The 27,095-nt window shown below is 46.0% G+C and overlaps 2 protein-coding genes across 4 annotated transcripts in view; one reads left to right on the top strand and one right to left on the bottom strand.

The window, feature by feature from the left end:
• Window positions 1–687: 687 nt before the first annotated feature.
• On the bottom strand, window positions 688–14,602 carry ACP2 (acid phosphatase 2, lysosomal). The gene is made up of 11 exons (XM_079946677.1): window positions 14,329–14,602; window positions 13,665–13,760; window positions 13,030–13,116; window positions 9,532–9,684; window positions 9,098–9,196; window positions 8,918–9,007; window positions 6,829–6,961; window positions 6,642–6,730; window positions 6,051–6,157; window positions 5,035–5,210; window positions 688–4,940 (listed from the first exon to the last, which is right to left on the bottom strand). The coding sequence occupies exons 1-11, from the start codon at window positions 14,542–14,544 to the stop codon at window positions 4,804–4,806; spliced, it is 1,383 nt and encodes a 460-aa protein (XP_079802803.1). The 5' UTR covers window positions 14,545–14,602; the 3' UTR covers window positions 688–4,803.
• A 3,434-nt stretch (window positions 14,603–18,036) lies between these two features.
• NR1H3 (nuclear receptor subfamily 1 group H member 3) overlaps window positions 18,037–27,095 on the top strand; it is a 31,734-nt gene continuing 22,675 nt past the window's right edge. The window contains exon 1 of one of the 3 annotated variants that reach the window (XM_079952098.1): window positions 18,037–18,346. The gene's annotated coding sequence lies outside the window, so the exon portion shown is untranslated. The remainder of the gene's footprint in view (window positions 18,347–27,095) is intronic. The other 2 variants (XM_079952099.1, XM_079952094.1) reach the window with 2 other exon arrangements.

Below are 27,095 nucleotides of genomic sequence, written 5' to 3'. Positions count from 1 at the left end.
CCTGAGAAGCTGAACTGCTCCCTAAGAAGAAAAAGAACTAGGACCTAGGCATATCCAAAGACCAGATACAAGGAGCTTTACAAACTTTATCCCAAATAAAATGAAGTTCTGTGAATAGAATGAATTATGCAAGTTTCAGTAACTTCCATAATTTTGCTTTCAAGAACCAGGCCTTTTAGATCCCGCCTCCCCCACCCTCTGGTAAGAGCTATGGAACAAAAGAAGGGGAAATATTGTGGACAATTTAAAGTGTTATTGGGCAGGAATCAAAGAATAATAACCATAGCAGGAAGAAAAAGGTTCAGGAGCCCCATCTTTGCAAACTTGGTTGAAAATCTGCTCAACTCACCTCGTAATCTCCTCCCATGCTTCAACTTCCATATGCTCAAGATTGATTCCTTAAAAAGAAGCAGTTTCAAGATGTTCCAACTGCACACCAGATATAAATGTGCAGAGTAGGTAGAACCCTATAAACTCACTCCTATAAATATTTCAATTTACATATGGAAACAGTAAAATAAAGTGTAATACCTACAGACAACTTTCATAAAGGCAGGTTTTCCCTTGGGGGGGGGGAATGTTTTCTCACTAGGATCCATGATGCAAAAAGATGTATTTTGCAATTGCCCCCCCCCCCTTTGGTCCAGCTCTAAAACCTGCTCAGGAAGAAAGAACAAGAGTCCAGTCTTGATTTTCTCCACTTGGATTTTAATGGGGGGGGGGAGGGGGAGGCTAAGAAAATTATCCAAGTGAATTACAAAGACAACAATCAGAGACTCAAACAATAAATCACAGAAACCTTCTATGCCCTCAATTTGTACCAAAGCAGACAACTTTAAATCTTGCCCCTCTTGATTTTTTACCTGGCTTGCAGGAAATACATGTAATAGTAATCAACCAATTGTGCTGGACTTCATTTGGCTCTGTGTTTGCATCCTGCCCTGCAGGAACCATGCCATGCAGTTGGGTGATCAGCAATGGGGAAAATATAGATGCTGACAGCTGCAAACCGAGTTGGCCATTCCCCCCCCCCTTTTTTGCAGAATTATATTGCACGACGTGTTGCCAGATGTATGCAATATATGCAGGTTCATAGAATCATAAAATTGTAGAGTTGGAAGGGACTCTGAGGGTCATCTAGTCCAACCCCCTGCAATGCAGAAATCTCAATCAAAGCATCGATAACAGATGACCATTCAACATCTGCTTAACAACCTCCAAGGAAGGTGCACCTTCTGAGCAAGTTTGTTCCACTGTTGAACAGCTCTTGCTGTCAGAAAGTTCTGGTTGTTTAGCTGGAATCTTCTTTCATGTAACTTGAATCCATTGGTTCTGGTCCTACACTCTGGAGCAGGAGAGAACAAGACTGTTCCGTCTTCCATGTGACAGCCCTTTAGATATCTGAAGATGGCTATCATATCTCCTCTCATCCCTAGATCATCTTGGTCACCTTCCTCTGCATATGTTGCTGCTTGTCAATATCCTTCTTAAATTGTAGTGCCCAGAACTGGACACAGCACTCCAGGTGTGGTACGACTAAGACAGAATACTATTTCCCTTGATCTGGGCACTATACTTCTGTTGATGCAGCGTAGAATAGCATTAGCTTTTTTTTGGCTGCTGCATCACACTGCTGACTCATGTTAAGGTTGTGGTCCACTAAGACCCTGAGTTCACTTTCTACTGGCAAGCCAGGTGTCCCCCATTGGTTATTCCTGCCTAAGTGCAGAACTTTACCTTGGTCCCTATTGAAATTAATTTTCTTAGCTTTGACCCCCGTTCTCCAATTTGTTAAGGTCATGTTGAATCCTGATTCTGTCTTCTGTGGCATTAGCTACCCCTCCCAGTTTGGTGTCATCTGCAAATTTGATGAGCATACCTTTATATAGTGCTATTTTTCTGGGTAAAGGTGCCAGAACTCACTATGAACGCCTCCCTTCTTCTCTTATAATGGCAATGGCGCCCACCTGAGAGGTGCTGGAATTGAATTCCGGCGAGCTCCAGTTGACAAACAGTCCTGCCTTTATCCAAGTTTAGAAAGACATTGAATAACAACAGGCTCAGGACAGAACCTTGCAGCACCCCACTCGTCACTTTTATCCAGGAAGGTGAGGAACCATTAGTGAACACTCTTTGGGTTTGGCCAGTCAATCAGCTACAAATCAGAGACGGAGCTAGCTGCTCTGGCACCTGGAGCGGCACACATGCTGTGCACTCGGGGGGAGGGCTAGCTGCCCGTGGGGGTGGGGCAAGCATCCCAGGGGGGCGCGATGTCACCCCCCCCCAGGGATGACACCCAGGTACCCCCTTCCTCTGCAAATCCCCCTAACCAATTAACTCATCCAGGCCACATTTTACCAGCTTCTCTGCAAGAATATAACGGACTTTGTCAACCCAGAACTCTTCAGGTCTCTTATCAACAGTGAGAAGCTGCAGTGCAGAAAGTGGCTTTGGGTGACTTTGAAAGACCAATTCATGGGGACTATGTTCCACCTCCATTGTTGGAGGCAGTATGTCTCTGAAAGTAGTTGTTGGGCATCACAAGTGTGGAGAGTGCTGTTGCGCTCAGGTCCTGTTTGTAGGCTTCCCATAGGCACCTGATTGGCCACTGTGATGAAACTTTGGCCTTACCTAGGAGGGTGGTTCTTATGTAGTGCTAGCTGCAATGGAAGCATCAATAAATATGATTACTAGGAAGATGGGTAATGTAGCGAGGGACAGGAATACTCTGTCTTTATTTTAATGCATGTGCTGAAGCCTCAGAATGAGCAGCACATCTTTCTGGGGGAAAGATTAGGACTGCCAGCTCCCCACAATCCCCTGCTTAGATATGTCTGTTATTTCCAGTGGTTTTTTCCTAGGGGTACTCAAGGATACGCAGTGCCGGCACCTCCCCCCGCCCCCAAATGTTAAAAGTGTGGCACTTACTGTAAGAACTTCATGGTGAGTACTGGCCCTTTTTTCATTAAAAAAAAAATAGGACTGGCCATTTTAAATATTCATTGCTGTTCTCCCAGTAACTAACTCTTCCCACTTAGCAGAGCTGCTTTCTCATCCAGCTCCCATATTTAAAAATCCTGGCTTCCTCTCTGCATCCAAGGGAAAACACCAAACAAGTGAAGTTCTTATTAAGCACCTCTTGTTCTTTTCAAGCCTCTGATTCTTTTCTGAAGAATTCAGTTGCTGCACTTGAGAAAGGTGGGGAGAAAAACCAGCATGGGCTACTTTTAAGGAGGGAAAGGAAAGACACTGTTTTCTGGATTTGGCCTTAGATTTCCTGGACTGAGCCCTGGGTGAAGACGAAGGAATGAGGCTTTCCTGCCTATGGGAGCAGGACAGAGAAATGTGCAGAGAGAACACTTGTTCCTTGTTTTGAGCAGCTATGTCTGAAAGGGGATGGGAAGCAGCGGGGAGGAGAGAAAAGCAAAGAGTGTGTTCAGTTTTTTGGAGAGGAGGACTGTGTTATTTGATTGCAAAGTATGCTGGGGAACTCATGCCTGTGTTTGCAATCATGCTTGGACTCTTATTCCCTAGTGTATGTAGAGAGCAGGTAATGTGTAGTTTTTCAAACATGAAGGAAACACATTCTGTATATGCTCAGAAGCACTTCTGTTCAAGACTGGGTCTGGGCTTGCTCTTTGTCTTCTTGTTTGTGCCCAAGACATTTGTGTGCAGCTGTGAGTGTTCTTAATTTCTTTGTGTTTTTAGAACAGCAGAGATGCTTATTTTTGTGTTCTTTGCATGTCAGATATAACATGCATGATGAGAAAGTGCTTGAAGATGTATTAGAAAGAATATGTATGCCGTCATCTATAAAGTGTGGCATGATAGGAGGATTTTCCACAAAAGCTGCAGATCCTTACTGTGAAATTCTCATGCTACACTTGATACACAAAGATTCTTTCTATAGGGCAACATACTTAGCTATGTTTGCATCTTTTTCTGCCTCAGAGACTTACCTTTGTTTTTAATACAGCAGATTTTCTTTGAATCTCTGCTGGTCCAGAATATTGTGCATGATATAGGGCATTTAAAGAATGATTCTAGCCAGGCCTTTGCTAATAAGCACTTCTAAATTCCGCTAGTTCACTTCCCACTAAACACAAGGCTGCACTGCTTTGTAAGAATACGTTGAGGCTGAAAATAGTGGGGAGACAGAAGAAGTGTACTGCGTTCCACTTACTGAATTTCTGTAGTCAGTGACAAATGGGAAGAAGGCTGCTTTTGAGAAAGTCATTTTTTCCTCTGTTATATAAGATTGGGTCCAGCCCCAACCTTATCCTTCTGTATGGACCCAGTGGCTAAGAGCCAAGTACGTAAGACAGAGAGGCAGTGGTTTGATTCCCAGTTAATAACTCAGCTGGAGAAGGCAGTTATAGCACCAGGCCCCTTTCCCACAGTTCAGGGAGGTTCAAGTAACAACTGCCAAGTGGAAGCAAGGCTTTCTGAGGAGCAGCAGGTTTCATTTCGGAAGGCTGCCCATTCTGCACCAGTAGCAGAGACTTCAGCATATTGTGTTCAAAAGAAGCAAGACGGGGTCCTTGATAGAACCAGTCACGTACTGGCAAACAGCAACCCCAAATCATGCTTGCATTTCACTCCTAGTTCATGACTGTATTATTCGCTTGGCAGCTCGACTGCATCTGATAGTCACAACAGCTCCACCACAGAGTCTGGGCCTTTTGGCTTAGAAGCAGCAATCAGGACAAATGAAGAAGACCCTTAGTCACTGAAAGAAGCCCCTCTTGTCTCTAGAGTCAGCACCGTGCTCTCCTGCTGCCTCAGGAGGGGCTGGAGCAAATGTCAAGGCTGTTCCTCTCCTTCATTGGAAACGTGCCGGTAGCCAGGAGGCTGGGACTTGGAACGCAAGAGTACTGTCAGGAGCAGGATAATAAGCAGGAAGAGGATGGATCCACAGACAGCCAAAACCACAATAAGTTCTGCAGAGGGTGAAATGGGAAATTTTTTTGCTTATGGCACTTGAAATCACTTCAGTCCTCCTTTGGCTTATCTACTGGAACAGCCTCCACTCACCTGTGTCTTTTATGGCGCTTGCTATCTGACATTCTTGTTTCCAGTCCTGTGGAGTAACAGGCTCGGTGAGTTGCAGGAAATTCAGCAGGGGACAACGCTGTGTGCAGCCAGGCAGCTGCACTGGGTAAGGCTCCTTCCCACTCTCATTCCGAAAGAACATCTCCACTGAAAAGTTACTAGGAGCAAAACAGGGAAGAGAGGAACTGAGATTCTGATTATTTGCCCTCGTCTTCATATAATGGTGCCTCGCAAGACGAAAATAATCCGTTCCGCGAGTCTCTTCGTCTAGCGTTTTTTTCGTCTTGCGAAGCATCCCTATTAGTGGCTTAGCGGCTTAGAAAAAGGGGGGGGGAGGGAAAAGACTCGCAAGACGTTTTCGTCTTGTGAAGCAAGCCCATAGGGAAATTCGTCTTGCGAAGCGCCTTGAAAAACGGAAAACCCTTTCGTCTAGCGGGTTTTTCGTCTTGCGAGGCATTCGTCTTGCGGGGCACCACTGTATCATGTTTTCTCCTGGAATCAAGCCCTGAATCAGCATACAACCCCCTTCCACCCTAAGATGCATGAGGAATGCTAGAAATTAACAAATGCTGGGTTGTCCCTCCTTGTTTTTGAGCAAGGGGCAAAAACTAAAAAGTAGACTGGATGTTAGTTACAAATAACTCATAAAAGTACAGTGGTACCTTGGGTTACAAACAGGACTGTTAACAGGAATATACTATATGTGCTTTGTCAGGTGTTCTTAAATTCAGAGATGCATAAAAGTACTGTTGATACTCCTGCTTATAATTCTATCACAGTCATATCAGATGTAAGGCTTTACTAATATATTCACTGGTAACTCCATCAGCACAGCGGAGAGAAGTATAAACCCTTCTTCATCTTAAGATTGCAAGTCTTATTTTTACCTCATTTCATCTCCTGTGAATGTGTGGACAAAAGTTAAGGTACAGCAGGCTGATAGATTATTGCCTCTGAATACTATTTCCTTTGATTGATATGCTTCATGAAGCCCTCACCCATCATCCTCTTGATACAGCTCAAATATATGACACGAGGCATATGGTGGTTGCCTCCCGCTGTAAACATCCAGAGCCATCTGCAGTGCCACAAGGGTGGTGTCATGCTGAGAAAGAGGAAGAAAAATGTGAACATCTTTGTGCATATGGAAGGGGACTTAAAACCACATTTCAGAAGAAGGCAGATTGGCAGAGATTCCCAAGGGGCTGGTAGGAAGACTAAGAAAGGGGCTCCAGGACCATGGAAAAAAAGGCTGGCACCTATTTCAACACCCTGTTTGTTTGTAAGTAGCTTTGGGTTGCCCTGGACAAGATAAAGCGACTAACACATTTAGTAAGTAAATAAATAAACTAAGCGGGACATTTGGAACTGCGCTACAAGGAGAGGCTAAGTGACAAAGTTCTCTGTTGCTTGTGAAAGCATCTGGAGTTTTTTTTTTGTAGCATCCATAGTTGCTGCAAAGAGACAGAAGTGCTAATTTGCTTATTCCTTTCACAGAGCAGGAGAAACTCTGCTGGAAGCTGCAGCTGGGGTTTTTTTGTTCACAAGATGGTAATAAGGAGAAGGCAAGCACAGAGAAACAAACTTACTGCTGAGTACATTAGCATTTTGAAGTGGCGAGGTGTGGAGGCATTTGCAGCAAGAGTAAGGTTTTTCCTTATTTGAGACAGAAGGACCCCTGCAGAAACAGAACAAACTATCAGAACCTAGTTCTTGACCAGTGAGTGAATGTTCCTCCACTCCTTCCCAACCTGCCTTCCATGTTCTTTCACTTACCACCCTGCAAACGAGCTTTTTCCACCCGTTTGTGGATCCCAAAGAGGAATTCGAAGCTGAAATCTTTCAGCTGCTTCAGCTGAGTCATCACATTGAGAGTTACCCAGTCGGGAAGATGTTTTTTGTGTGTTTTCTGGAAAGATGTCGCAAGAAAGAGAGAGGCCACTCAGAGATACAAACTAGGCGAACAAGAATACCCCCCCCCCCGAGTTATGGCAGCCGGTCTGGAATGAGCTTGCCCTATGATCTAAGGCAAATCTTTGCCCTCTGAACTTAAATGCCTCAACCCAGGACCACAGATGCATTTGTACAGCAATGCTGTTTGGATCAAAACTCAACAGTCATTATGATCAGAATTCATGAAGAGAAAATACTTTGCTTTCAAATCTTTGGTGTGCTCAAGGGTTGGGGATGCAGAGGAAGGAACTGTGCTTTCCTAACAGCCTCCGGTAGCCTTCATTTTGTAAACTCCCAAGCTTTCCTTCACAATAAGCAGATTAATCTACTTAGCCAAGTGACACAATATTCATTATTACTTGCATGGAGTTTCAGGTCTAACGTGTCTGACTGTGATGCTTACACTTTTAAGTAAAAACTGATTATGCAAATTTTAACGTTGCACTAACACCTGTTTCTCAACTTGACAAGGGAAGCTTCTTCGCACATCTGTGGCAGACTCTAAAGTAGACAGGATAAGCCTTTCCCACAGAAAAGAATTTCTGTGAACAGAAATTGTGTCGGAAGGAAGCTTCAAATCTGCTCTGTTCTCTTGCAATCATCTCACTTCTCAATGCAGTTTTCCCACTAGAGCACAATTAAGTAAAGGTAAAGTACTCCTGGACGTTTAAGTCCAGTCAAAGGTGACTATGGGATGTGGCGCTCATCTCGCTTTCAGGTCGAGGGAGCCAGCGTTTGTCCACAGACAGCTTTCCAGGTCATGTGGCCAGCATGACTAAACCACTGCTGGCGCGATGGGACACCGTGACAGAAGCCAGAGCACACGGAAACGCCATTTAGCTTCCCACCACAGAGATACCTATTTATCTACTTGCACTGGCATGCTTTTGAACTGATAGGTTGGCAGGAGCTGGGACAGAGCAACACAAGCTCACTCCGTTGTGCAGATTCGAACCGCCAACCTTCTGATCGGCAAGCCCGTGAGGCTCAGTGGTTTAGACCACAATGCCACCTACATCCCTAGACCACAATTAGGGCCATGTGGAAGGGCCTGCCAGAAATGGAGCCCCTAGTGTAGTGGGCACCTCCCTTGGTGCCCACTAAGGCCTTTTGCCCCCTCCCAGTTTTTAAAATCGTTGGGGTTGGGGGGAGGCTGTTTGTTAATTTGTTTGGGTGGTCACATGTCAGTGGTGGGTGAGGACAAAGGCAAAAAGTGGGCGGAACAACAGATGCGACTCTTTCTTTTGTGCAGCTGGCTATGTTACAGCCACACAGAGACCAGAGCTTTCTATACACAAACACACACACATACAGCTAGCTCTGCATCCTCCAAGCAAGCAAAAACACTCAAGGAAGGTGCAGAGCCAAGGGTAGCAAGAGGTGTAGCCTGAGGAGAGAGAATGTGGCCTAGAGTAGGGCGGTCCAACTTTTCATACCAAGTGGGTCACAAGAGTAGTTTAGCATGGAACCTGTGGGCCACACACGACTTTGTTGCACCCGTTGGTGGGGGGGAGAAGCGAGGCCAAATTTGACACCACCACCCCCAGTCCTCATACTGCCGGCTAACCAAGGCACCAGACTTTGGGAAGGAGGCACAAGGCTCTGGCAAGGTCCCAGAGCCCTCCCAACTCCTCCCGAAAGCTAGGAAAGTACTAACTAGGCTTTGGGAAGGAGACAGGAAGACTCCAGGACCCTGTCAGAGCCCTCACACCTCCTCATCTGGCAGTGCAAGGGCTGCTGGGTGGGGTGTCTCATGTTGCCAAGGGCTGCTGAAAAGGCCTTGAGGGCCGCATTTGGCCCCTGAGCCTGGGTTCTAGAGCCAAGAGCACAGACAGCTTCTGATACTACCCAGGTTAAGAATTTTAAATGGATTGTAGGGCAAATGACTAATGTCTACAGGTGGCCAGCTCACCTCACAGAAGAGTGTGTCATATACACTCCAGACAGACTCGAGGGAGACATCCTGAATTCCCGTCTTGTTTGCCACCATCTCTAGAAATCCCTGCAGGAGCAAAGGACAGTCAGCTCTTCCATCTCTCCTTGCCACCACCATTGTATAAAGAGATAGAGAAGTACATCAAACTTGACATACCATGTACTGGATGGTCTTATTCACATACTCTGCTGTCTGCCGGGTCTCATTTTGCAGCTGTTCGTAGCGGGGACAGGGAGATAATGGAAACTTCAGGAGCTGGACAGAGGCAAAACAGAGATGTTCACTAAGAGGATCATTTGACCGTGAATCCATCTTTACAAGCAATGCTAACTGTTGCGTCTGCTTGTTAATGGGCTAGTTGCTGAAAGCAAAGTGGTACTTCTAAGAGAGGCTGCCTGCCTCCAGACAGGTGAAATGGGGCCTGAGAAATGCAACTTGCTCCAAAACAGGAATCGCTAAGGAGTCAGGATGAAGAAGTGGAATGGTAGCATTCAGGGTAGATGAAAACAATTGAAGAGAGAGAGAGAGAGAGAAGTGTTTTTATGCAAGAAGGTCCAGTCTACTGGTACTTAGGTCTGAAAGTGACTTACATGCTCTGCTGAGTCAGGTACTGTGTGGACAGGAATAGGCTGCCAAGAAATATTGGGGTTGAACACTTGCCACCCTTCTGGAGGGTACAGTCCTGCCAGATTGGCCTCGGCACTCATCAGGGTCCGATCAAAATCTGTGCTGCGTATGTAGATCTGCCAGAGCATAGCATCAAATACAGAAGGTCATTTATGTTCATGGTTCTGCTGCGGTGCTGATCTGATTTAGACATGCTCTTAACAAGAGACATAGTGAGGAAGCCGGCAATAAACAGGTCCCAACAGAGTCTGATCAAAGAACAATTTGATACGCATTGCTATTCTGAATATCTGAGCTGCTATAGAAAGCAAGGAAATAGAATGGGAGCTTGGGAGGGAAAGTAAAGTAGAGGTAGCAGATGAGCTAGAAAATCGAGCATAGCTGTGGTTAGGGAAGCTACAGAAATGGCAATGGAACTTCACAAATCCAAAACACAGATGTTCTAGCCTTGAGTTATGTGTGTGTCACTTTCCAAGGCTACAGGCCACCCACGCTGAATGCTGAGTTGAGTGCTGTTGTATCATGGCTTGAAAATGCAAAGTGTTGTTCTAGGCTAGCTACAAGGACAGATCATATAGTGGTCCCCTAATTATCTAAAGGACATATGGAATGAAGGGGAACTGGCACAGACTGAAGAAGCCTGCATATGTTGTCTGTGGAAATCAGATATGTTGTCTGTAACCCCTATCTTAAAGCCCTACAGATGTGCCTCTATGTATCATTCTCCACAAGGAATTTAATGCTTCAATGCCCCCGGTGGGCAAGTCACTAACAGGAGTGTGTCTATGACAGCACAAAACCTGCAGGGCAAAATAAATCGGCTCCCTCCAAACAGGATATTCCACTTGAATCTTCACTTATGCAAATAAACAACTTGAGTTCTAAGAAGGGAGTGTATGTCATAGCCTAGGACTTAAGAACACATAATGTAATCAAACAGTGTGGAAATAAGCACCCTTTGAGATAATTCCCAATCCCTTAATTTATCCCTGTTTCTTTAACTAGTCTTTGTTTTCAACAGGCACCTGATGTTGTTATTCCCTGAAGCATTTCAGAATGCGAACCTTTACTCCACATATTTTGGTCTGCTCTCAAATGAGTTCCGTGGGCTTGGCGCAGTCTTTTAAAAAGACAACTGTCAGCACACAGTATATTACGTTTTTTTCATTAGTCTTCCAAAAAGATAGCAAGCTGAGCTACCTGCAGATAAGCAACAGATAGTGGAAGCTGTGAGGTGCTTGGGTTAGATTTAGTCTCCAGCTCTGAGAGGAATGGGCTGAATCAGACCAGCTGTGACACAGGCTTTTCCAGGAAGTTCAGCAGCAACTAGAAAAGTGCTGCTTGTCGATATATCCACTCTAAAAGGCATATGAGATAGAGTGCTGGTTCATTCATTCATTTACATTTGTTGGTTGCTTTATCTTGCCCAAGGCAACCCAAAGCGACTTACAGCCAAATTTAAAACAATGTACAATTTTCAGGCCTCAACAGCTGTTCAATCCTACTCCCATGTACAAGAGCCAGGACTCTTGCCTTCAAGCCCCATAGAAGTCACTTGACCATGCTGTTTCACCAAGAAAGAATAGATGCCTGGAGAGCAAATTGCTCCAGAGCAAGCCCAAGCTGCATGTCACAAGAGAAAACCCTCTGCAACTTCCCCTCTGACACCTCCTTCAGTTGCCACTACTGCTGTATTTCCAGGTGCAGCCACTAAGTCAGCAATGACTCTAATGCAGGCAAGGGAACAAAGACGTGGGGCTTGAAAACGTCCTCTCTGCAATATGTGCAAGTTACATGCAGCATACCCAGACTGGCAGGGCATCACCTTAGAAGGCATGAGCAGCGAAGGCAACAGAAGCAGGGCTCCTACTCTGAATTCATCCTGGGCTGGGCCAGCAGGCGGATAAATGGGGGGTGACCTGTGGCCAGGCTGAGTTGAGATGGCTTTCAGTTCTCTGTCTCGTTGCCACTTCACACATTGCACCCAAAGAGCAATTACCCCACTTGCAACAAGAATTGATTGTGTTTTAGACACACCTAAAGAGCATTAGTGGAGCTCTTTAGGTGTGCTAAGCAGACTTCTGGAAGCCTCAGCCAATCACAGTTTCTAGAACTGTGTTTCCAGGCATGCAGATCTCCTGGAGGTCTCACAAGAGAGCCCACAGTTGACCATGGTAGAACTGCAGGGCCCATCGCATGAAGCAGCACTTAGCTTGGAAACTGACACAGGAAGAAATCCCCAAAGCAGTACTGCTGTTGCCTACCTAGGTTGAGCTCTAACAGGATGGGCACAAAGGCTAATAAAAATGTTCCTGAAGAGCTTTCATCATCATTTAAATTGTAGCTTTCGGTGGAAAATTTGAGGGCCTACAAGAAGCTGTTGAATAGGAAGAACACTGTCTAATATATGCTGCTGTAGAACAGTCATTCTATGCTATAACACCACACCAGCGGTGCCATACTTAGGACTGCCAGACTAGGACCTGAGAGACCAGGATTCAAATCCCCACTCGGCCAGGCAGCTCCCTGGGTGATCTGGGGTGAGTCGCTGTCCCTCCGCCTAGCCTACCTCACACAGCTGTTGTGAAGATAAAACGGGGAAGGAGAACTGTGTATGCCACCTGGAGCTCCTTGGAGGAAAAGGTGGGATATAAATGTAGAAATAAATAAAAACAATGTTCCTAACAGGAATAAAATAGGCCTATCACTCCATTTCATATTGTCCTTTATGCACATTTAAAACTTTACTGAGTGGCACTGAGACAAAGTTAAATAAAAACACCCAGAAGGTGGTTAACAATCCAGTTGGGCAGGTTTTTGTGCATGTGGCAAGGCAAGCCAGACGTCATAAATTCCTGCTTGACAGCTGAAGTGCATCACAGGGTTTGGGAGATGTTCTTACTGTTGTATTTACCTGAATTTGGTTCATGGGCCATGCCTTCCATTATCTGCTTTCATCACTGAGAAAAGGCAGTGGAAAACTACAGGCCAACTCACCAGAGAACTCCTGACAGTTCTCAAGAGATTTTTCAACAAACACACTCAAACATGTCCATCCACTGGCATGAGAGCAGGAGAAAATCATCTGATCTATACTCTTATCAAGTACCCCAGTCTCTTATTGTGTCCCAGGCGATTCCCTTTGTCTTGAGTGGCCTGTTTGACCAAACAAAGTTCAGTCCATCTCACATGCCATCTTCTTATTCCTTTTACTTTCCTTTACGTCACTGTCCTGGTCAGCAATTGTTTATTGTTCCTTTACTATTTTAACCCAAGCAGGGATTTGACAAACTGTTTACATGGAAGATGCCATTTGAAAGAACAGGCTTTCATGTTGTTCCATTATTTTCCTCAGCCACTTACTTAGAAAGAGAGAGGAAAGAGATTTTAATACAGGAAGGAGGGCAAAGAGAACACTGCATGGTCATGATACCTCTAGCAATTTGCGACAATGCACCAACCTCTTGTCTATTGTATGAGGAATTGAGGAATCCATGATAACGGCTTCGAAGCACTTGACCAAGGTCCCACTGCTGCTGCATTCCTTCCTACGCGTATCAACAGCGACAAATTAACAGCAAAGCAGGTTTTTGTGCTTGCTTGCACAACCACACACCAACGAAAATGAGAACAAATAGTTACAGCTTGACCACTGCTGACACAGGAAATGTTAACCAAAATCTGTTCTGAAATGAATGACACAGTCCTCCGCCTCCCCCGCAACATGTTTTGCAGGTTTGTAAGCTATACATATGTTGCTTTTATAAAAACAACAACAGGGAAAACTGTTGTCTTTTAAATAAAGTTATTGCTTTATCTGATTTTAAAAGGCACTGTCATTTCCCTGGGGTAGGAAAGAGAAAAGGAAAGCAGAACTAAAAATAGCTCCCAAGAGGAACAGCAGCAGCAGCAGCAAAAGAGGAAACCTCAGACTGGAGCTGCATGGAGAATTACCCCACCACCACCACAAATAATAACATGCCATGTTTTGACACAATTTCTTCTTCAAAGAAAATAGTTCTGCATTCTCCTGTTGGGAAATGGGATTCCTTGGGGTTCAAAGTTTCCCACAGGTCGCTTTTTCTGAGATACCCACCTGAGAAAGTTGCCCAAATCCCTGAGGCCAGGCGCTTTCCTGATAGGGATCTCGGGGGTATGCCTTCACAGGAGAGCGGTCTCCGTGGCGGTATAACTGAAAACCAAAATAGTTCACCGTTAGACAGCAGGTGCTGGCGTGCTCTACCTCTCCTGTTTGCCCAATTCCTATGCATTTTGCCTCGGGCCAGAGATCACTAGGGCTCCTGCTCCACCCCAACCCTGAAGCGAGGCGAGGTTGCTGTCAAGCCCTGCAGCTGGCTCTCGAGATAGCCGAAGGCGCTGGGAGATACGCAGCAAGGAAAGAACGTGGGGGGGGGGGTTGCTCCCTGGCTCCTGCTATACCAACACTTAGGGCGATGATGATGATGATGATGATGATTAAACCCAAACCCTTGCAATTTTCGATTATTTTCTTAACGGAGAAATCGCGATCTCGGCTTCGATTGCAAAGCGCAACCTGCAGCGAAGAAAAGCCACTTGTTTTCAACACGAATTTCATGGGTGTGTTGTTGTTTTAAAAAGGGCCGATCGAGATTTTCCTCCCTTTCCTTGCTGGCCATTTGGGGCTTGGGAAGCCTTCTGTCACGTGGCAACCCCCCCAAAAGATCGCCCCCCCCTTAATCCCTTTCTTTCTCGTCTTGCCTCCCTTTCCTCCTGCTCACCAAGGTAACAAAGCGGAGGCTCCGAGCCTGGGCGACCGGCAGGACGAGCTCAGGGGCGAGACTCAGCAGCAGCAGCAGCGGGTAAGAGGCGCTCTGCCAGCTCCGCCGCTTCCTTCCACCCTCCATGGCTTTGCTCCCTATCCGCGCCGAGGCTCCCTTGCTCGGCATCCGTACCTTGGAAAGAGGGAGTGAGCATGCTCCACCTCCCCCGAGCATGCTCAGTATCGGCAACCGAAGCTGCTGGTGCCCATCTCGCCTATTGGCTCTTGAGAAATTCCCTTGAACTTTGTGACCTCTTGACTAAGCGGGGGGGGGGCGGGGGGCGGGTTTCCCTCCCCACCCCTCCCCGAGGGAGATTTTGCTTAGAAATGGGACAGTCGCGAAATGGCTGGGTGTTTTACTGTTATTTTTGAAGAGCCACTAGAGGGAGTGGAAGTCCCTGGAGAGATCGCGGAAATGGTTTTCCTGCAACGATCACAAAGGGTATGCAAAATAACAGCAACAATAATAACAATAAAGTACTGTATACAGTATACAGCAGATCGGGAAAGGGGCCACCGAATGCACGAAGATGTCGGCGTGGATCGTGATAAACAGCAGAGGCAAGGAAGTTATTAAAAGCAAGACAATGAAAGTCTTGCCCAAACGGGAACAGATGTTGACACAAACCCATGCACACGCCCACACAAACGCGAAACGAGGCAATCGGGGATGTTTAAAAAAAGAATTCGAGGACCATGTTGCTTATAACAGTGAGATTAATTAATTAAAAAAACCACAATACGCCAGAAGCAGAAGCCACCAATCATGTCGCTTCTGTTGTTGTTGTTTAGTCGTGTCCGACTCTTCGTGACCCCATGGACCAGAGCACGCCAGGCATTCCTGTCTTCCACTGCCTCCCGCAGTTTGGTCAAACATGTCGCTTCTACCCTCCCACAAAAGTCCTTACCCCTCTAACAAAAATCCTGGCAACGCCCATGCCAGGAGTTCTTAAAAACCTCAAATGTGAAATTACTTATATATATGTATGTGTGTGTGTGTGTATTTATATACCATCTTGCAAGGCAGTGTACAACAATATACACTAATATAATAAAACATAAAATACTATTAAAACAAGATAATTCTTGAAAAATTGACTGCTTCCCATCAGCTCCAGTCAACACAGCCATACTGATGTTGTCATTCAAAACATTATTATTATTAGTATTATTATTAGTATTAGTATTCTGCCCTTTATCCATAGATCCCAGAAAATATGGAGGGCACCAGGTTGGCAAAGGCTGTTGCATACTATTGCTCCTGCTTCATTAGAGCTGGTGGAGCTCCTGTTGCCACCACTGAAAGGTGGGAATCGAGCTGTCTTTCCCAGCCCCTGCTGGTGGAAAATGAGAGTGCAACTTTAATTCACTTCCCAGAGCCCTAAGCACCCCAAGTGATGAGAAGGAAGAGCCCCTTCATCTATAGGTAATTTTCCTAAAACTAATGACACAGTGACATTGCTTGTGACAAGCAATGTGCAAACAATCCATAGATATAGATATTTTGGTATTTATAAACCATTTGATATTAATAATTTCTCAGTGGTGTACATAAAATGTTTAAAAAGTGCCGTACAAAGAACACAGACAATTAAAATCCATCCTACAAACAGAAAGCTACCTTAAAATGCCTGCTGAAACATGAAAGTCCTTGTCAAGCACCTGAAGTCAAGCAGGAAGAGGGCCTGTCTAATGTCACCCAGGAAGAAGTTCCACAGGATTGGTCCCACCATACCAAATGCATGGCTTCTGGTCGTTACAAGCCATGCATCTGACCCCTGCAAGGACCACCATTAAAGAGACTCCCCCAGAGATGTCAATGATAGCTATGACAGTGATAACAGGGATCAGGCAGTCCTTAAGATATCCTGGACCCAAGTTATTATGGGCCTTGTAAATTAACATGAGAACCTTGATCTTGAGTGTTTACAATCCCCCTTCCCCAGCTCAGGATAATGCTTCAAGTATCTTATGAAATGGACTGTAGTCCATGAAATCTTAAGCCATATTGCCACAATGCACTTCTTAAGGTGTCACAAGACTGTTGTTTTTGCTGTGAGATGCTAAAACGGCTACTACCCCTCTGGGAATTGCCCCATGACAAAATCTTTCCCCAGAGAGAACATCCAATGAAGATTAAAGCAGCATGTTGTGAGAGGAGGACCACACAGCAGTGTTGTTAATAACAGTGCAATCTGATGCAGGCCTACTCAGAAGTGAGCCCAGTTGAGTTCAGTAGGACATATGTCCAGGTATACAGGGACGGCATTCCAGCCTGAAGCAACCTTGGTTCTCCTCACCTAATATTTTGTCAACAGTAATGTTTTAAAATAGTTTTAATTTTGCAGCCACACTCATATTGCCTTTTCCTCATTTATCCTTGGTATGAGTGAAGCAGAAGGGGAAGGCAACAATTCTGAAAAGTCTAATTGTATTATTAAGCATAGCCATGCTCTGATGAGGGCTGTCTGGATCATCATGTAGCCAGAGCAAAGACCAACAGGCCCAAGAGCTGAATGTCTCTTTTCAAAAGTCTGCAGATCTCTTCAGAGGTGGAAGGTGACATTTAGAGAATCCTGCTTTGGGGCAAATGGTTGGTCAGAAGCATCTTTGGGCATCTTTCTGCCTACGTTCCTATACTTCTCCAGGGGGTTGCCATTTAGGGAGAGCGTGGGGGAATTCCTTGGTGTTTTAGATCAAGTGATTTAAAATAAGTGACAATGTGGTTTAATGCAGGGATAGGGAATCTGTGGCCCTCCATGTGTTGCTAGACTACAACTCCCATCATCCTGACCATTGGACATGCTGGCTGGGGCTGATGGGAGTTGGAGGACAACAGTATCTGGAGGGCCACATGAATTCCTAGGAGGCAGAAGGCAGGATCTGCCACCCCTGTAGACCTGAGGCAGTTGCCTTACGTTCCCTCATGGGTGGGCTGGCCCTGGCTAAGGGGACCCCATGTTCTGATTCAGAATAAGGCAGCTCTCTATGTTCCTATGCTTGCTTTGTGTGCGCTGCTATTTGCAACCTATTATACATTGCCAGTCGAGGAAGAGCACCGAGCAGCAAACCTGCAGCCTTCCAGAGGTGGTTGGACTGCATCTCCCACCAGCCCCAGCGGCATGGCCAATGGTGGAGAAGAGGAGCTGCAGGCAACAGCATCTGGAGTGCAGTCATATCCCCACTCCTTTAAGTACAGGGTGGCATTTCGTCCGCTGGGCCCTCCAGTCACTGACAGCAAAGGCTGTCAGCTGCCTTTAGCTTAGCTGGCTGGTGGATGGGTGTGGAATAGTCCGCTGACCTCCCAGCGAAGCTTGGGACAAGGGGTGCTGTGTCGGTCCCAAACAGGCTCCAAACGATTTCAGACTGTGATGCTTTTTTTTAACAGGCAGACCCTGTGGGGGAATGTAGCAGGGCTTTGGGTTGCGCAGGATCCTTTAAAAAGAGAAATGTTCATAAATAATCATGCCTATGTTACATATTCTGTACACCGCCCCGATATGATTCCGACGAAGGGCGGTATAAAAACGTGGAACAAGCAAATGATCCTCGCAAGCACAGCATTCGGCGTGCAGGAGGAAGGAGGGGCTTCTTCCCTTGTGTTTTGGGTTCTCATGCACACCACGCCGCCAGGATGTAGAAATCGGAGGGGGCGAAAGGAACACCAGGGGGTGGAGTTGGGGAAAGTTCAGGCATGTGACTCGGAGGCTGCTGCTGCTCTTGCTGACATTACATCACTGCAACTCGCGCGGAGCGGCTCTCGCCGGCCCGAAGTCAATAGCGCGCCGTTGGGCTTCGCGCGCTCGGCGCTGTCTGATCGCTCCCTCGCCCGGTTGCCGTGGGCCTTCCTGGGGGGCCGGAGCTCTCTGCCTGCTCCCGACCTGCCCCTCTTTCTCCCGAGAGGGGGGCTTCTGCTTGCCCTGTCGCCTCCCCTTCCGGGGCTGCCGGCGCGCCTGGAGCTGCTGTTGCTGACGCGGGTAACTTCTTTCTTTACGCGATCGCCCTGGGCAACCGGGGAGTTTGGTGGCGCCCGCTCGAGAGATTCATTTTCACCCACCGAGGGGCTTTGGCCGCCGCGTCCCGCCGCTGCTCTGCGCTCCCCTTCGTGGCGGCGCCAAACTCGAGCTACCGGCGTCAAACCACCTGTTGGCGCTCGGGCAGCGTACACACGTGCGTCTAGATGCGTGGCGATAAAGAGGGCGCTTGGTGCTTTTCTTTCTCCGGATTGCTGTTTGATTGCAGCGTTACGGAAGCACAAGTAAAGAACTGCTTTACTTGTCCGATTTGCGGAAAGAAACATTTTTTAAAAATGGCTTAAAAGAGATAAGTGAACGTGCACATTCGGATCCCCCATTTTGGGATGTATATTTAAAAAAAGGGAGGGAGATTGGCTAAAAGGAGTGTAATTTCTCCGCTTTCCAAGACACGTATGGATGGAACGCTGGCAATAGTGACTGTACAAAACACATGCCTCTGAGCTGCTGTACGATTTACACTGCAATTGGAAATACACGCACTTAACACAGTGGGCCTTCTGAGTAAATTTTCACTCATTCAGGCCCAGGTGGGAGAGAAAGAAGGGTGAACATTGGGTGTTGGAGAGAAAACACTTCTCCAGCAACATCTTATCACATGACATGTGCAGGGAGATGTCTGTTCCCTTGTGGCTTTCGGTCAATGAAAGGGGCTTGGCATACAGTGTGCAGGTGCATTTGTCTTCCTCTAGAAGGGCCATAGTGCACAGGTAGAACAGCTGCTTTGCATCCAGAAGGTCCTTGCATAGGGCTGGGAGAGACTCGCTGTCTGAAACCCTGGAGAGTTGCTGCTAGTCAGCATATTGACAGTACTGAGCTAGATGGATCAGTAGTTCAGTCTCAGCATCAGGCAGATTTCTATTTTCCTATACAGTACATAGTAGTCATCACTATTTGCAATTTAAAAACTTTGACACATCTTTCACTAGGGAGCTCACAAGACCTGGAGAGATATGCCTTTGTGCGGTCAGCTTCTTGCCTATATGAGTTTTTAGGAGGTTTGTGTGAAAAGCCCCATCAGGAAAAGAGGGCACAAATGATTGATGATGGTGTTTTGCCCAGGACCCACCAAAACCTGCACCACCATTTGCAAGGCTGGAAATAGAAGTACCACACGGCTTCTGCTTCAGCCTGGGAAACCAGCCGTGAACTCTTTGCTCAGTCGTGATCTCAGTAGGTGGCCTTATCTGTCTATCTCCCTGGAGTTGGAATTGTGTTGCACTTTACTCACCAAGAAATATCAGAGAAGAAATTAATATTTAAGCGGAGAGGCAAGGTTAATATGGAAGATTGTAAGATGCAGATATTAACCAGCTATCAGTGTGTGGATGCTAGCTGGAAGCCTGGTCTTTGTATCTGAGAGGCTTAAATAGGGGACAATGGCTAGTAGCCATAATGGCTAAATGGAACTTTCATCTTCAGAGGCAGTATTTCTTAGAATATCAGTGGGGGGCAACAGTAGGGGAAGGCTACTGGACAGGCATAGCCTAACCTTTGTTGTCTGTGCCCTGGTAACCTCCGGGTTAGATTACTGCAATGAGTTATACGTAGGGCTGCTTTTGAAGACAGTTCAGAAATGGCAGCTGGTGCAGAATTCAGTGGGCAGGTTGCTCACCAGGGGAAGACAATCTGAGAAAATCTTGTCAAAACTGTATTGGCTACCAATCAGTTTCTGTGATCAAGTGAAAGTGCTGGTTTTGACCTATATAACCTCAGGACCCCAATACCTCAAGGACTGCCTCTGCCCACATGAAGCAATTTGGATCCTGCATGCTCTTTTCTGTGAAAAGTAAAAAGGGTGGCAACATGAGGATGGGACTTCTCAGTGGTGGCTCCTCATTTATGGAATGCTTTCTTCAGGGAGGTATGCCTAGCCCCATCACTATCTGTTTTTACGGGCCTGGTAAAAACATTGTTATTCACCTGGATCACATACACATACACACACACAAAAAAAACCTCTTTAGGTTGTTTTCAATCCATGTTTTATTACTCATTTTTGTAAGTCACTTTGAGTTTCACTTTTCTGGAAAAAAGTAAATAACAATAATTTGTTTCAGGGTTTCCCAGAGACATTTGGTAGATCACTGTGGGATGTAGGATTCTGGACCTTTGGTCTGATCCAGCAGGGTTTTCTTCTTGCATTAAGTGGTGACCAACCTTTGTTTGGCATGTGCTGTGTACCGAAATCAATTCCACGTGCATTATGGTAGTTGATTCTAGTTGACCAAGCTGTGGAACGAGCAGCAGTGCTCTGAATGAACCCAGACACTTGGAGCTCCATGAAACCACCTGCTTATTCAGCATCCAGAATATCATAGAATTGTAGAGTTGGAAGGGGTCCAAAGGGTAATCTAGTCCAACCCCCTACAATGCAGGAATCTCAACTAGATCATACATGACAGACGGCCATCCAACCTCTGCTTTAAAACCTCCATTGAAGGAGAGTCCACCACCTCCTTCCTTGTAACTTGAAGCAGGAGAAAACAAGCTTGCTCCATCCTCCATGTGACTTCACTTTAGATGTTTGTAGATGGATCTCATATCTCCTCTCAGTCTCCTGTTTTCCGGGCCAAAAATACGCAGCTCCCTCAACCATTCTTCATAAGGCTAGATTTCCAGACATCTGATCATCTTGGTCACCCTCTGCACACATTTCAGCTTGTTAATAGCCTTCTTAAATTGTGGTGCCCACAATCCATCCTGATTTTCTTGCACCAGACTTAAACTGATGTTAGGCGATGTCTGGTCTTCGTTGAGCATTCATTCTGATTTGCTTGTGAGAAGATTTTATGACAATGAATATTCATCCTGCATTCATTTTGAGTTGCTTGCAGAGTGATTAAATGTCTTCCTATTGATCCTACACTTTTTTAGTGCATTTCCCCATCTTGGCATATCCCCCTCATTTTACTGACTGCAAAAGTCTGTTGTTGTTGTTCTTAAAGTAGATTTGTTGCACCAGAGCACTTTAAATCAACTTTAGTTGCGCAAACCTAATTTTCCAGTATGCAATTAGTTTGCTCCCATAAACTAGATTATCTGATGTGCATTTGATGGGAATTTGAGAAAAGCCTCCTCAGGGGCTGTAACCAGACTTTGGAACTCCTTACCAAGGAATTGTGACTTATCTATTTATCTTGTTAGTGGCCTTCCACCAGCAGGCAACCCCCTTTTTATTTAAACAGACATTTTGTTTTATCTCCAGCTCTTTGTTTAACCTGTATTTTGATTGTGTTTCAGCTGGCTATTTTTTTTTAATACCCTCATTTGGTGACAAACAGTGGGAAAGGGATTTTGCTTTCATACCACGCTTGTCTGCTTCTCAAAAGCATCAGGCTGACCACTGCTAGAACCCTGGACCAGATGGACCTTTGGTTTGATCCAGCCCTTCCTAAGTTAGTTCTCCCTTCCATTTAGTAGATCCGTATGTTGGGCAAATCTGTACTTTATGCAACAGGGGTAAGATCTGCTGGCCTGCAAGCCGGATATAGCCTACGGGAGTTTCCCCATCTGACCTGTGCAGTAATTAGACTTTAAAAAGGGTTTCCATTAGTGCCAATGGAAGCTATTTTTTAAGCCCAATTGCTGCTCAGCGGGAAATTTTTGGTTTGTGAGGGTTGCACCTGGAGGCAGGAGAGTTAACCCTTCCCCTGTGTACTTCCCCTATGCCCTCATTGAAAATTGTTGTCCTACCCCACAGCAGTTAGACTTGAAAACCTGCTTCCAGGTTTTCCTAACCCTGTGGCTGACTTTGTATCAGAGATGTCTTTAGGAGATGGCCTGAGGGTCCTGAACCTGGGTGTTTTGTACTGGGCCCCAGATCTCCTGCCCCTCTTCTCAAACTGTTTTAATACCTTTGCTTGCATGCTCCTGAGCATGCTGCAAAGCACAGTGAAATTCAAGCCTCCCACCATCTTAATTTTCACTTGTACATACAATTCAACATATATAAATATGTGTTGGGGCTTGTGTTTGGAATCTTTTTAGTACCTAGCAAAGTATGTTGCTATACAGCAGGGATGGGGAACCTATGATCCTGCAATTACTGCTGAATTTCAACTCCTATTAGCCCCAGCCAGCATTCCCAGGGATGGTGGGAATTGTAGTTCAACAACGTCTGGAGGCTGCAGGTTCCCATCCCTACTGCACAGAGGCAGCCACAGGGTTAGGAATGCCTGGAAACAGGACTACTCTGTTTTTGTCTTTGGGTCCTCCTGTGATTTTGAGCTGTCTTCCTTCCTCTCCACCAACTTTCCTGTAGCTCCTGGGTGTTATTACTGCTCCTTTCCAGCTGGAAATGGGCAGATGTGTCCTGTAATTCTTAAACAACAGCAGGATGCCATTTCAAACCACTCTTCTTTCAATCTTAAGGTTGTTCAGGTTTTTTCTTTTCTAATTACCTAGCAGTTCTGTGACACTCATCCTCCACATGTACAGCCCAGACCCAGTTTGTTCACATCCTTCTCCCTCAACTCCACTTTTCTTGGCTCCCTTTTGCCACCTCCAGGCTCTCATGGAGGAAGAAGGCCCTCCAGGGCCTTCTGGGTAGTGGTGCCCTCCCTGTGGAACAGGGGTATAAATAATAAAATGATGATGATGATGATGATGTTTAATCCTGTCTTTAGACTGGTGTGACTATTGCAGCCATTCTAGTTGGGCAGACCAATAATTGTGTGTGTGTGTGTGTGTGTGTGTGTGTGTGTGTGTTTTCTATTCCTTGGTCCAGACGGCATGGAGCAGTCAGCTGAGGACCCCAGTGTCCATCCTCCATAGAAAAAGCTGCTAGTTGTAGAAAGATAACTAATATCTTAGGCCCATTCCCACATATATCCTCCTAGTCAGCAACTGAAGCACTGTAATGTCTTGTGGAAGAGAGGAGATAATCTTGCTAGGCTTTGAAACCTCCCCTGCTGGATCCTCCCAGCACTGGATCTCTCTTTCATGTTTGAATGAGCGGCCAACTCAAGTGTGCTGTTCCTCGCATGGTAGACGCTTCTGATTACTTCAGAATGAAGAATAATTCTCCCCACACACGCAGGCTTTCATATCTCTGGACACTGTCAAATTAGCAGGTTCCTCATTTGTACATCCTGTCCATATTTTATTAAAGCATGTAGAACACCGTGAGCTTTGTTTCTGCAATTTTAAAAACATAGCATTTAAAAATAAATCATATGACTCAGGGCTTTGTCCAGAGGCAAGGGCTTGAGCCACCTCCAAAATGTGTGTGTGTGTAGGGGGGGGGACAACATTTTAGGGGAGGGGAGGGTAACAGCGGGGGGTGGGATAGATTCTGCTAGAGCCCACATAGCAGACAGATCACACAAACAGGCCTAGATTTCAAAGGGGAGTCCCATCTTACTAAGATGCACTTGACACTTCTTAAGTCTTAATTATCCAGTTTAAGTGGAAAGAGATGATATATCCTTCCATTGTTTGTTATTCTCATGTTTCCTTCATCCACTTGCGGCTTTCAGTGTTATGAGGTGTGCAGGACATAAAGGAAAAACTTGGCACATAATATTTCTAGCTTTTGTGAAAGCAATACAATGATGTGGTTATTTGATTTCACTTTCCATTTTATTATACTAGAGATGGGCAACCTGTGGCCTTCCAGATGTTTTGAGGCAACAGCTCCCATTATCCCTAACCACTGGACCTGCTGGTTGTGACTGATGAGAGTCCAACAACATATGGAGGGCTACTTGTTCCCCATCTCTATGGCTGCTGCAATGCAACAGACAGTGTTTTACACCAGCCAGGGCTGGTGATCACCTATGGAAGCTTTGGAAATAAAAGAAGTTGTTTTAAGCTGCCTTGGCAAGTTGCTGGATGAAGTAGGTAAAGCCTTATCAGACACGAGACATCAGGAAGGGCAGGGCATTGGGAGAAACAGAGCAACGCTCCAAGTAATTGAAGCCATCCTGGAGAAATTCAAGGCTCTTGTTTCTCGTCTGGTGGGTGTGTCTTGAGTGCAGCCCTGTCACTGGTTGGCTTGGAGCCAAGGACACTTCAGCTTGACTTGCGGGACTGTTTTCTAGCCGGCAGTTTGTTGTGATGTCAGATGTTGTGAGAAGGGAACGCAACTTGGCCGGGCAAAGTCTGCAGAAAGTTCGTCTTCACATTTGGCCTTGTGCCACTGGCAGTTAGGACTATGCACATTCCCTGGCTCACAGATGGGCTTCTCCCACTTTCTAGCCATCATTCTCCTTATACCTAATATGGAACTTTTAAAGTTCTCATATTTTTGTTCCTTCGCCCCCGCCTCCTCCACTAACTTCTCTTATGGACTTCAGCAGCCTGGCTAGTTTTCTTCCCATGTCCCTCTCTTCAGTGTTCAGTCCGTAGACCAAATGGGCAGCCCCGTGTAGAGTGTATTGTAGTAATCTACCAGGAAGCATCTAGGGCATGGTTGACCAAGGCTAGTTTGCGTGGTGCTTCCCAAACACTGAACAATCAGCTGGGTGGGACACAGTGTGCAATGTGCTTTGCAAGCTCTATGCTTGGCACTTCCCAAGCGCCAAGATTAGGGCTTACTAAGCCCTTTGCGCAGTTCTTTCCAAGTGCCCGACAACCACCTGTTTGGAGACACTCATAACTGGCAATGCCTGCAAAGCCCCTTTGGGCCAGACCCCACTGCTACCTGCCCCACACCTGTTGTCACATATGACTGGCTCAGAGCCATGGCTTGCCCGGAATGGCCTCACAGGCCAAAAAGGGAATGCTGGCAGTCCAAATCTGTGAGCTGGAGGTCCCCCACACCTGCACAACATCATTAATCATCCACTCTACTCATTTCATTGCAAGTGGGTCCTGATCCAATAAATACAAGCAGAACCATACTGTAGCAAACATCCGGTCTCCCACACACCAGTCCTATATAGATGCATATTTGTGGGCAGCAGCCTTATCCCCACCCAGGCTGCCCTCTGCCCTGTTTAAGCTCTCTCATGTCCCCATGTATACAGAATGTAAGCTTCTCTTTCTCACACAGATACACTCACCCCACGCTCATCCCTATTACTGTGCTGGGTTTGAGGGAGGAGTTTAAACCTCTCTTGCCAGCCCAGGGCTGTGGTGAGTGAATTCTCCATCGCAGCACTTGCTGGATTTCCCCTGTACTGGGCTTGGTGGAGAGGTTTAAACTGGCCCCAGGACCAGATTGAATATATACCTCTCGGGATCAGAGCTTTTGCACCCGCTTGTGGGCTTTCCCCCAACATCTGGGTAGCCACTGCAAGAACAGAATGCAGGACTATTGAGGCCTTTGCTCTGATCCAGCAGGTTTTTAACATTTACAGGTTGTCCCAGGGCAAATGGTACAAGAGTGCACTGATGGCAGAACAGCAGAGTTCACATGGATCAGCATTGAGGCTTGCTTCTAGCTTTTTCCGCAGCTCGGCGTTTTCCCTGACTTATTATTTCCCTGAATATTGGCTGTCCTTGTCAACGTGCCTCAAGCTGCCTTGTGGAGGATGGGAGGAGGTAGGGACCATTCTTGGGTGTCCCACCCCACACCCCTGCTTTTCTCTCAAGGGAAGAGCACTAATGAGATTTTTCCTGTTCGAATCCCTTGACAAAGTTGTCAAAGTCATGATTGCATTTCCTGCTGTCCGTCCAAAGGTCAGCGCTGATAGTGGAGTCAGACCTGGCTCTGAGCTGAGCCAAGGACCTAAGGTTACTACAGTTCACTTTCAAAAGTGCAGACCCTCCTCTTCTCTCTCTGGGCCCCCTTAGCTACCTAAGCAGCGAATGAGCTTGTGTCAACCGGATGAAGGGAAACATGCATCTGTGTGAGCTTTTGTGACTTTGTCTTTCATGGTTTTGGAGTGGGAGAGGCATCCCTTGTATCCTAATTGTGGGAGTAAAGGGTGGAGCAGAGAAAGGGAAATGGAAACAGTCTGCAGAAGACACTTAAGTTACACAACTAATTTGACAATAATATATTCTTAAATTTCCAGAGTTGCAGTTATGGTTATGTTTCATAAGGCTCTTAATTTTAAGATATTTCTGAAACTGAAACAAATACTAAACTGGTGAGCTTTTATAAAAATATCAACATCCTCATTTGTTAATTTATTGAAGTACTTTTTCTGAAGCAGCTGATTACACCTGATTTAAGCTTATACTTCCCTGCTTTTAAACAGTGTCTTTATGGCAAGCCTTTTCTCCTTCTCCCTTTTGGTAGCTGTTAAAAAAGTCTTGCTGGGTTAAACCAAAGACCCATAAGGTCCAGCATTTTCTTTCTGACAGAGACCAGCTAACTGCCTCTGGAAAACTCACAGGCAAGACATGAAGACAGCATTCGTATTTTGATCTTTTATTCCCATGTCTAATATTCAGAGGTATGCTGTCCTTGAATATGGAAGCTTGAGTTAGCTATGATTAATAGCTCCTCACAGGTATATCTTTCATAAACAGAGAGCCGTACATTGTACTACTATCCTGCCCTGTGCTTCAAGCACTTAAAGTCATTGTGCTTTGTATTATAGTTGATTGAAGTTGCTGGGCTACATTGCCTTCTCCTGCCAGCAGCCCCTGCCAGACTGTGCCAGGAGACGCAGGAAGAGGCCTCCAAGCCTGTGACTGGGGCTGATCTGTGCGCCACTGTGCCACAACCCTTTTCTGCAAGTTGTCGCTGGAGCTGTGACATGCATGCATGCAGAAACATTATTATTATTGTTATAAT

This window comes from Podarcis cretensis (assembly GCF_951804945.1).
Source record: "Podarcis cretensis genome assembly, chromosome: 1".
In the NCBI taxonomy this organism is placed as follows: Eukaryota; Metazoa; Chordata; class Lepidosauria; order Squamata; family Lacertidae; genus Podarcis; species Podarcis cretensis.
This window is presented reverse-complemented; position numbering and strand designations above follow the sequence as displayed.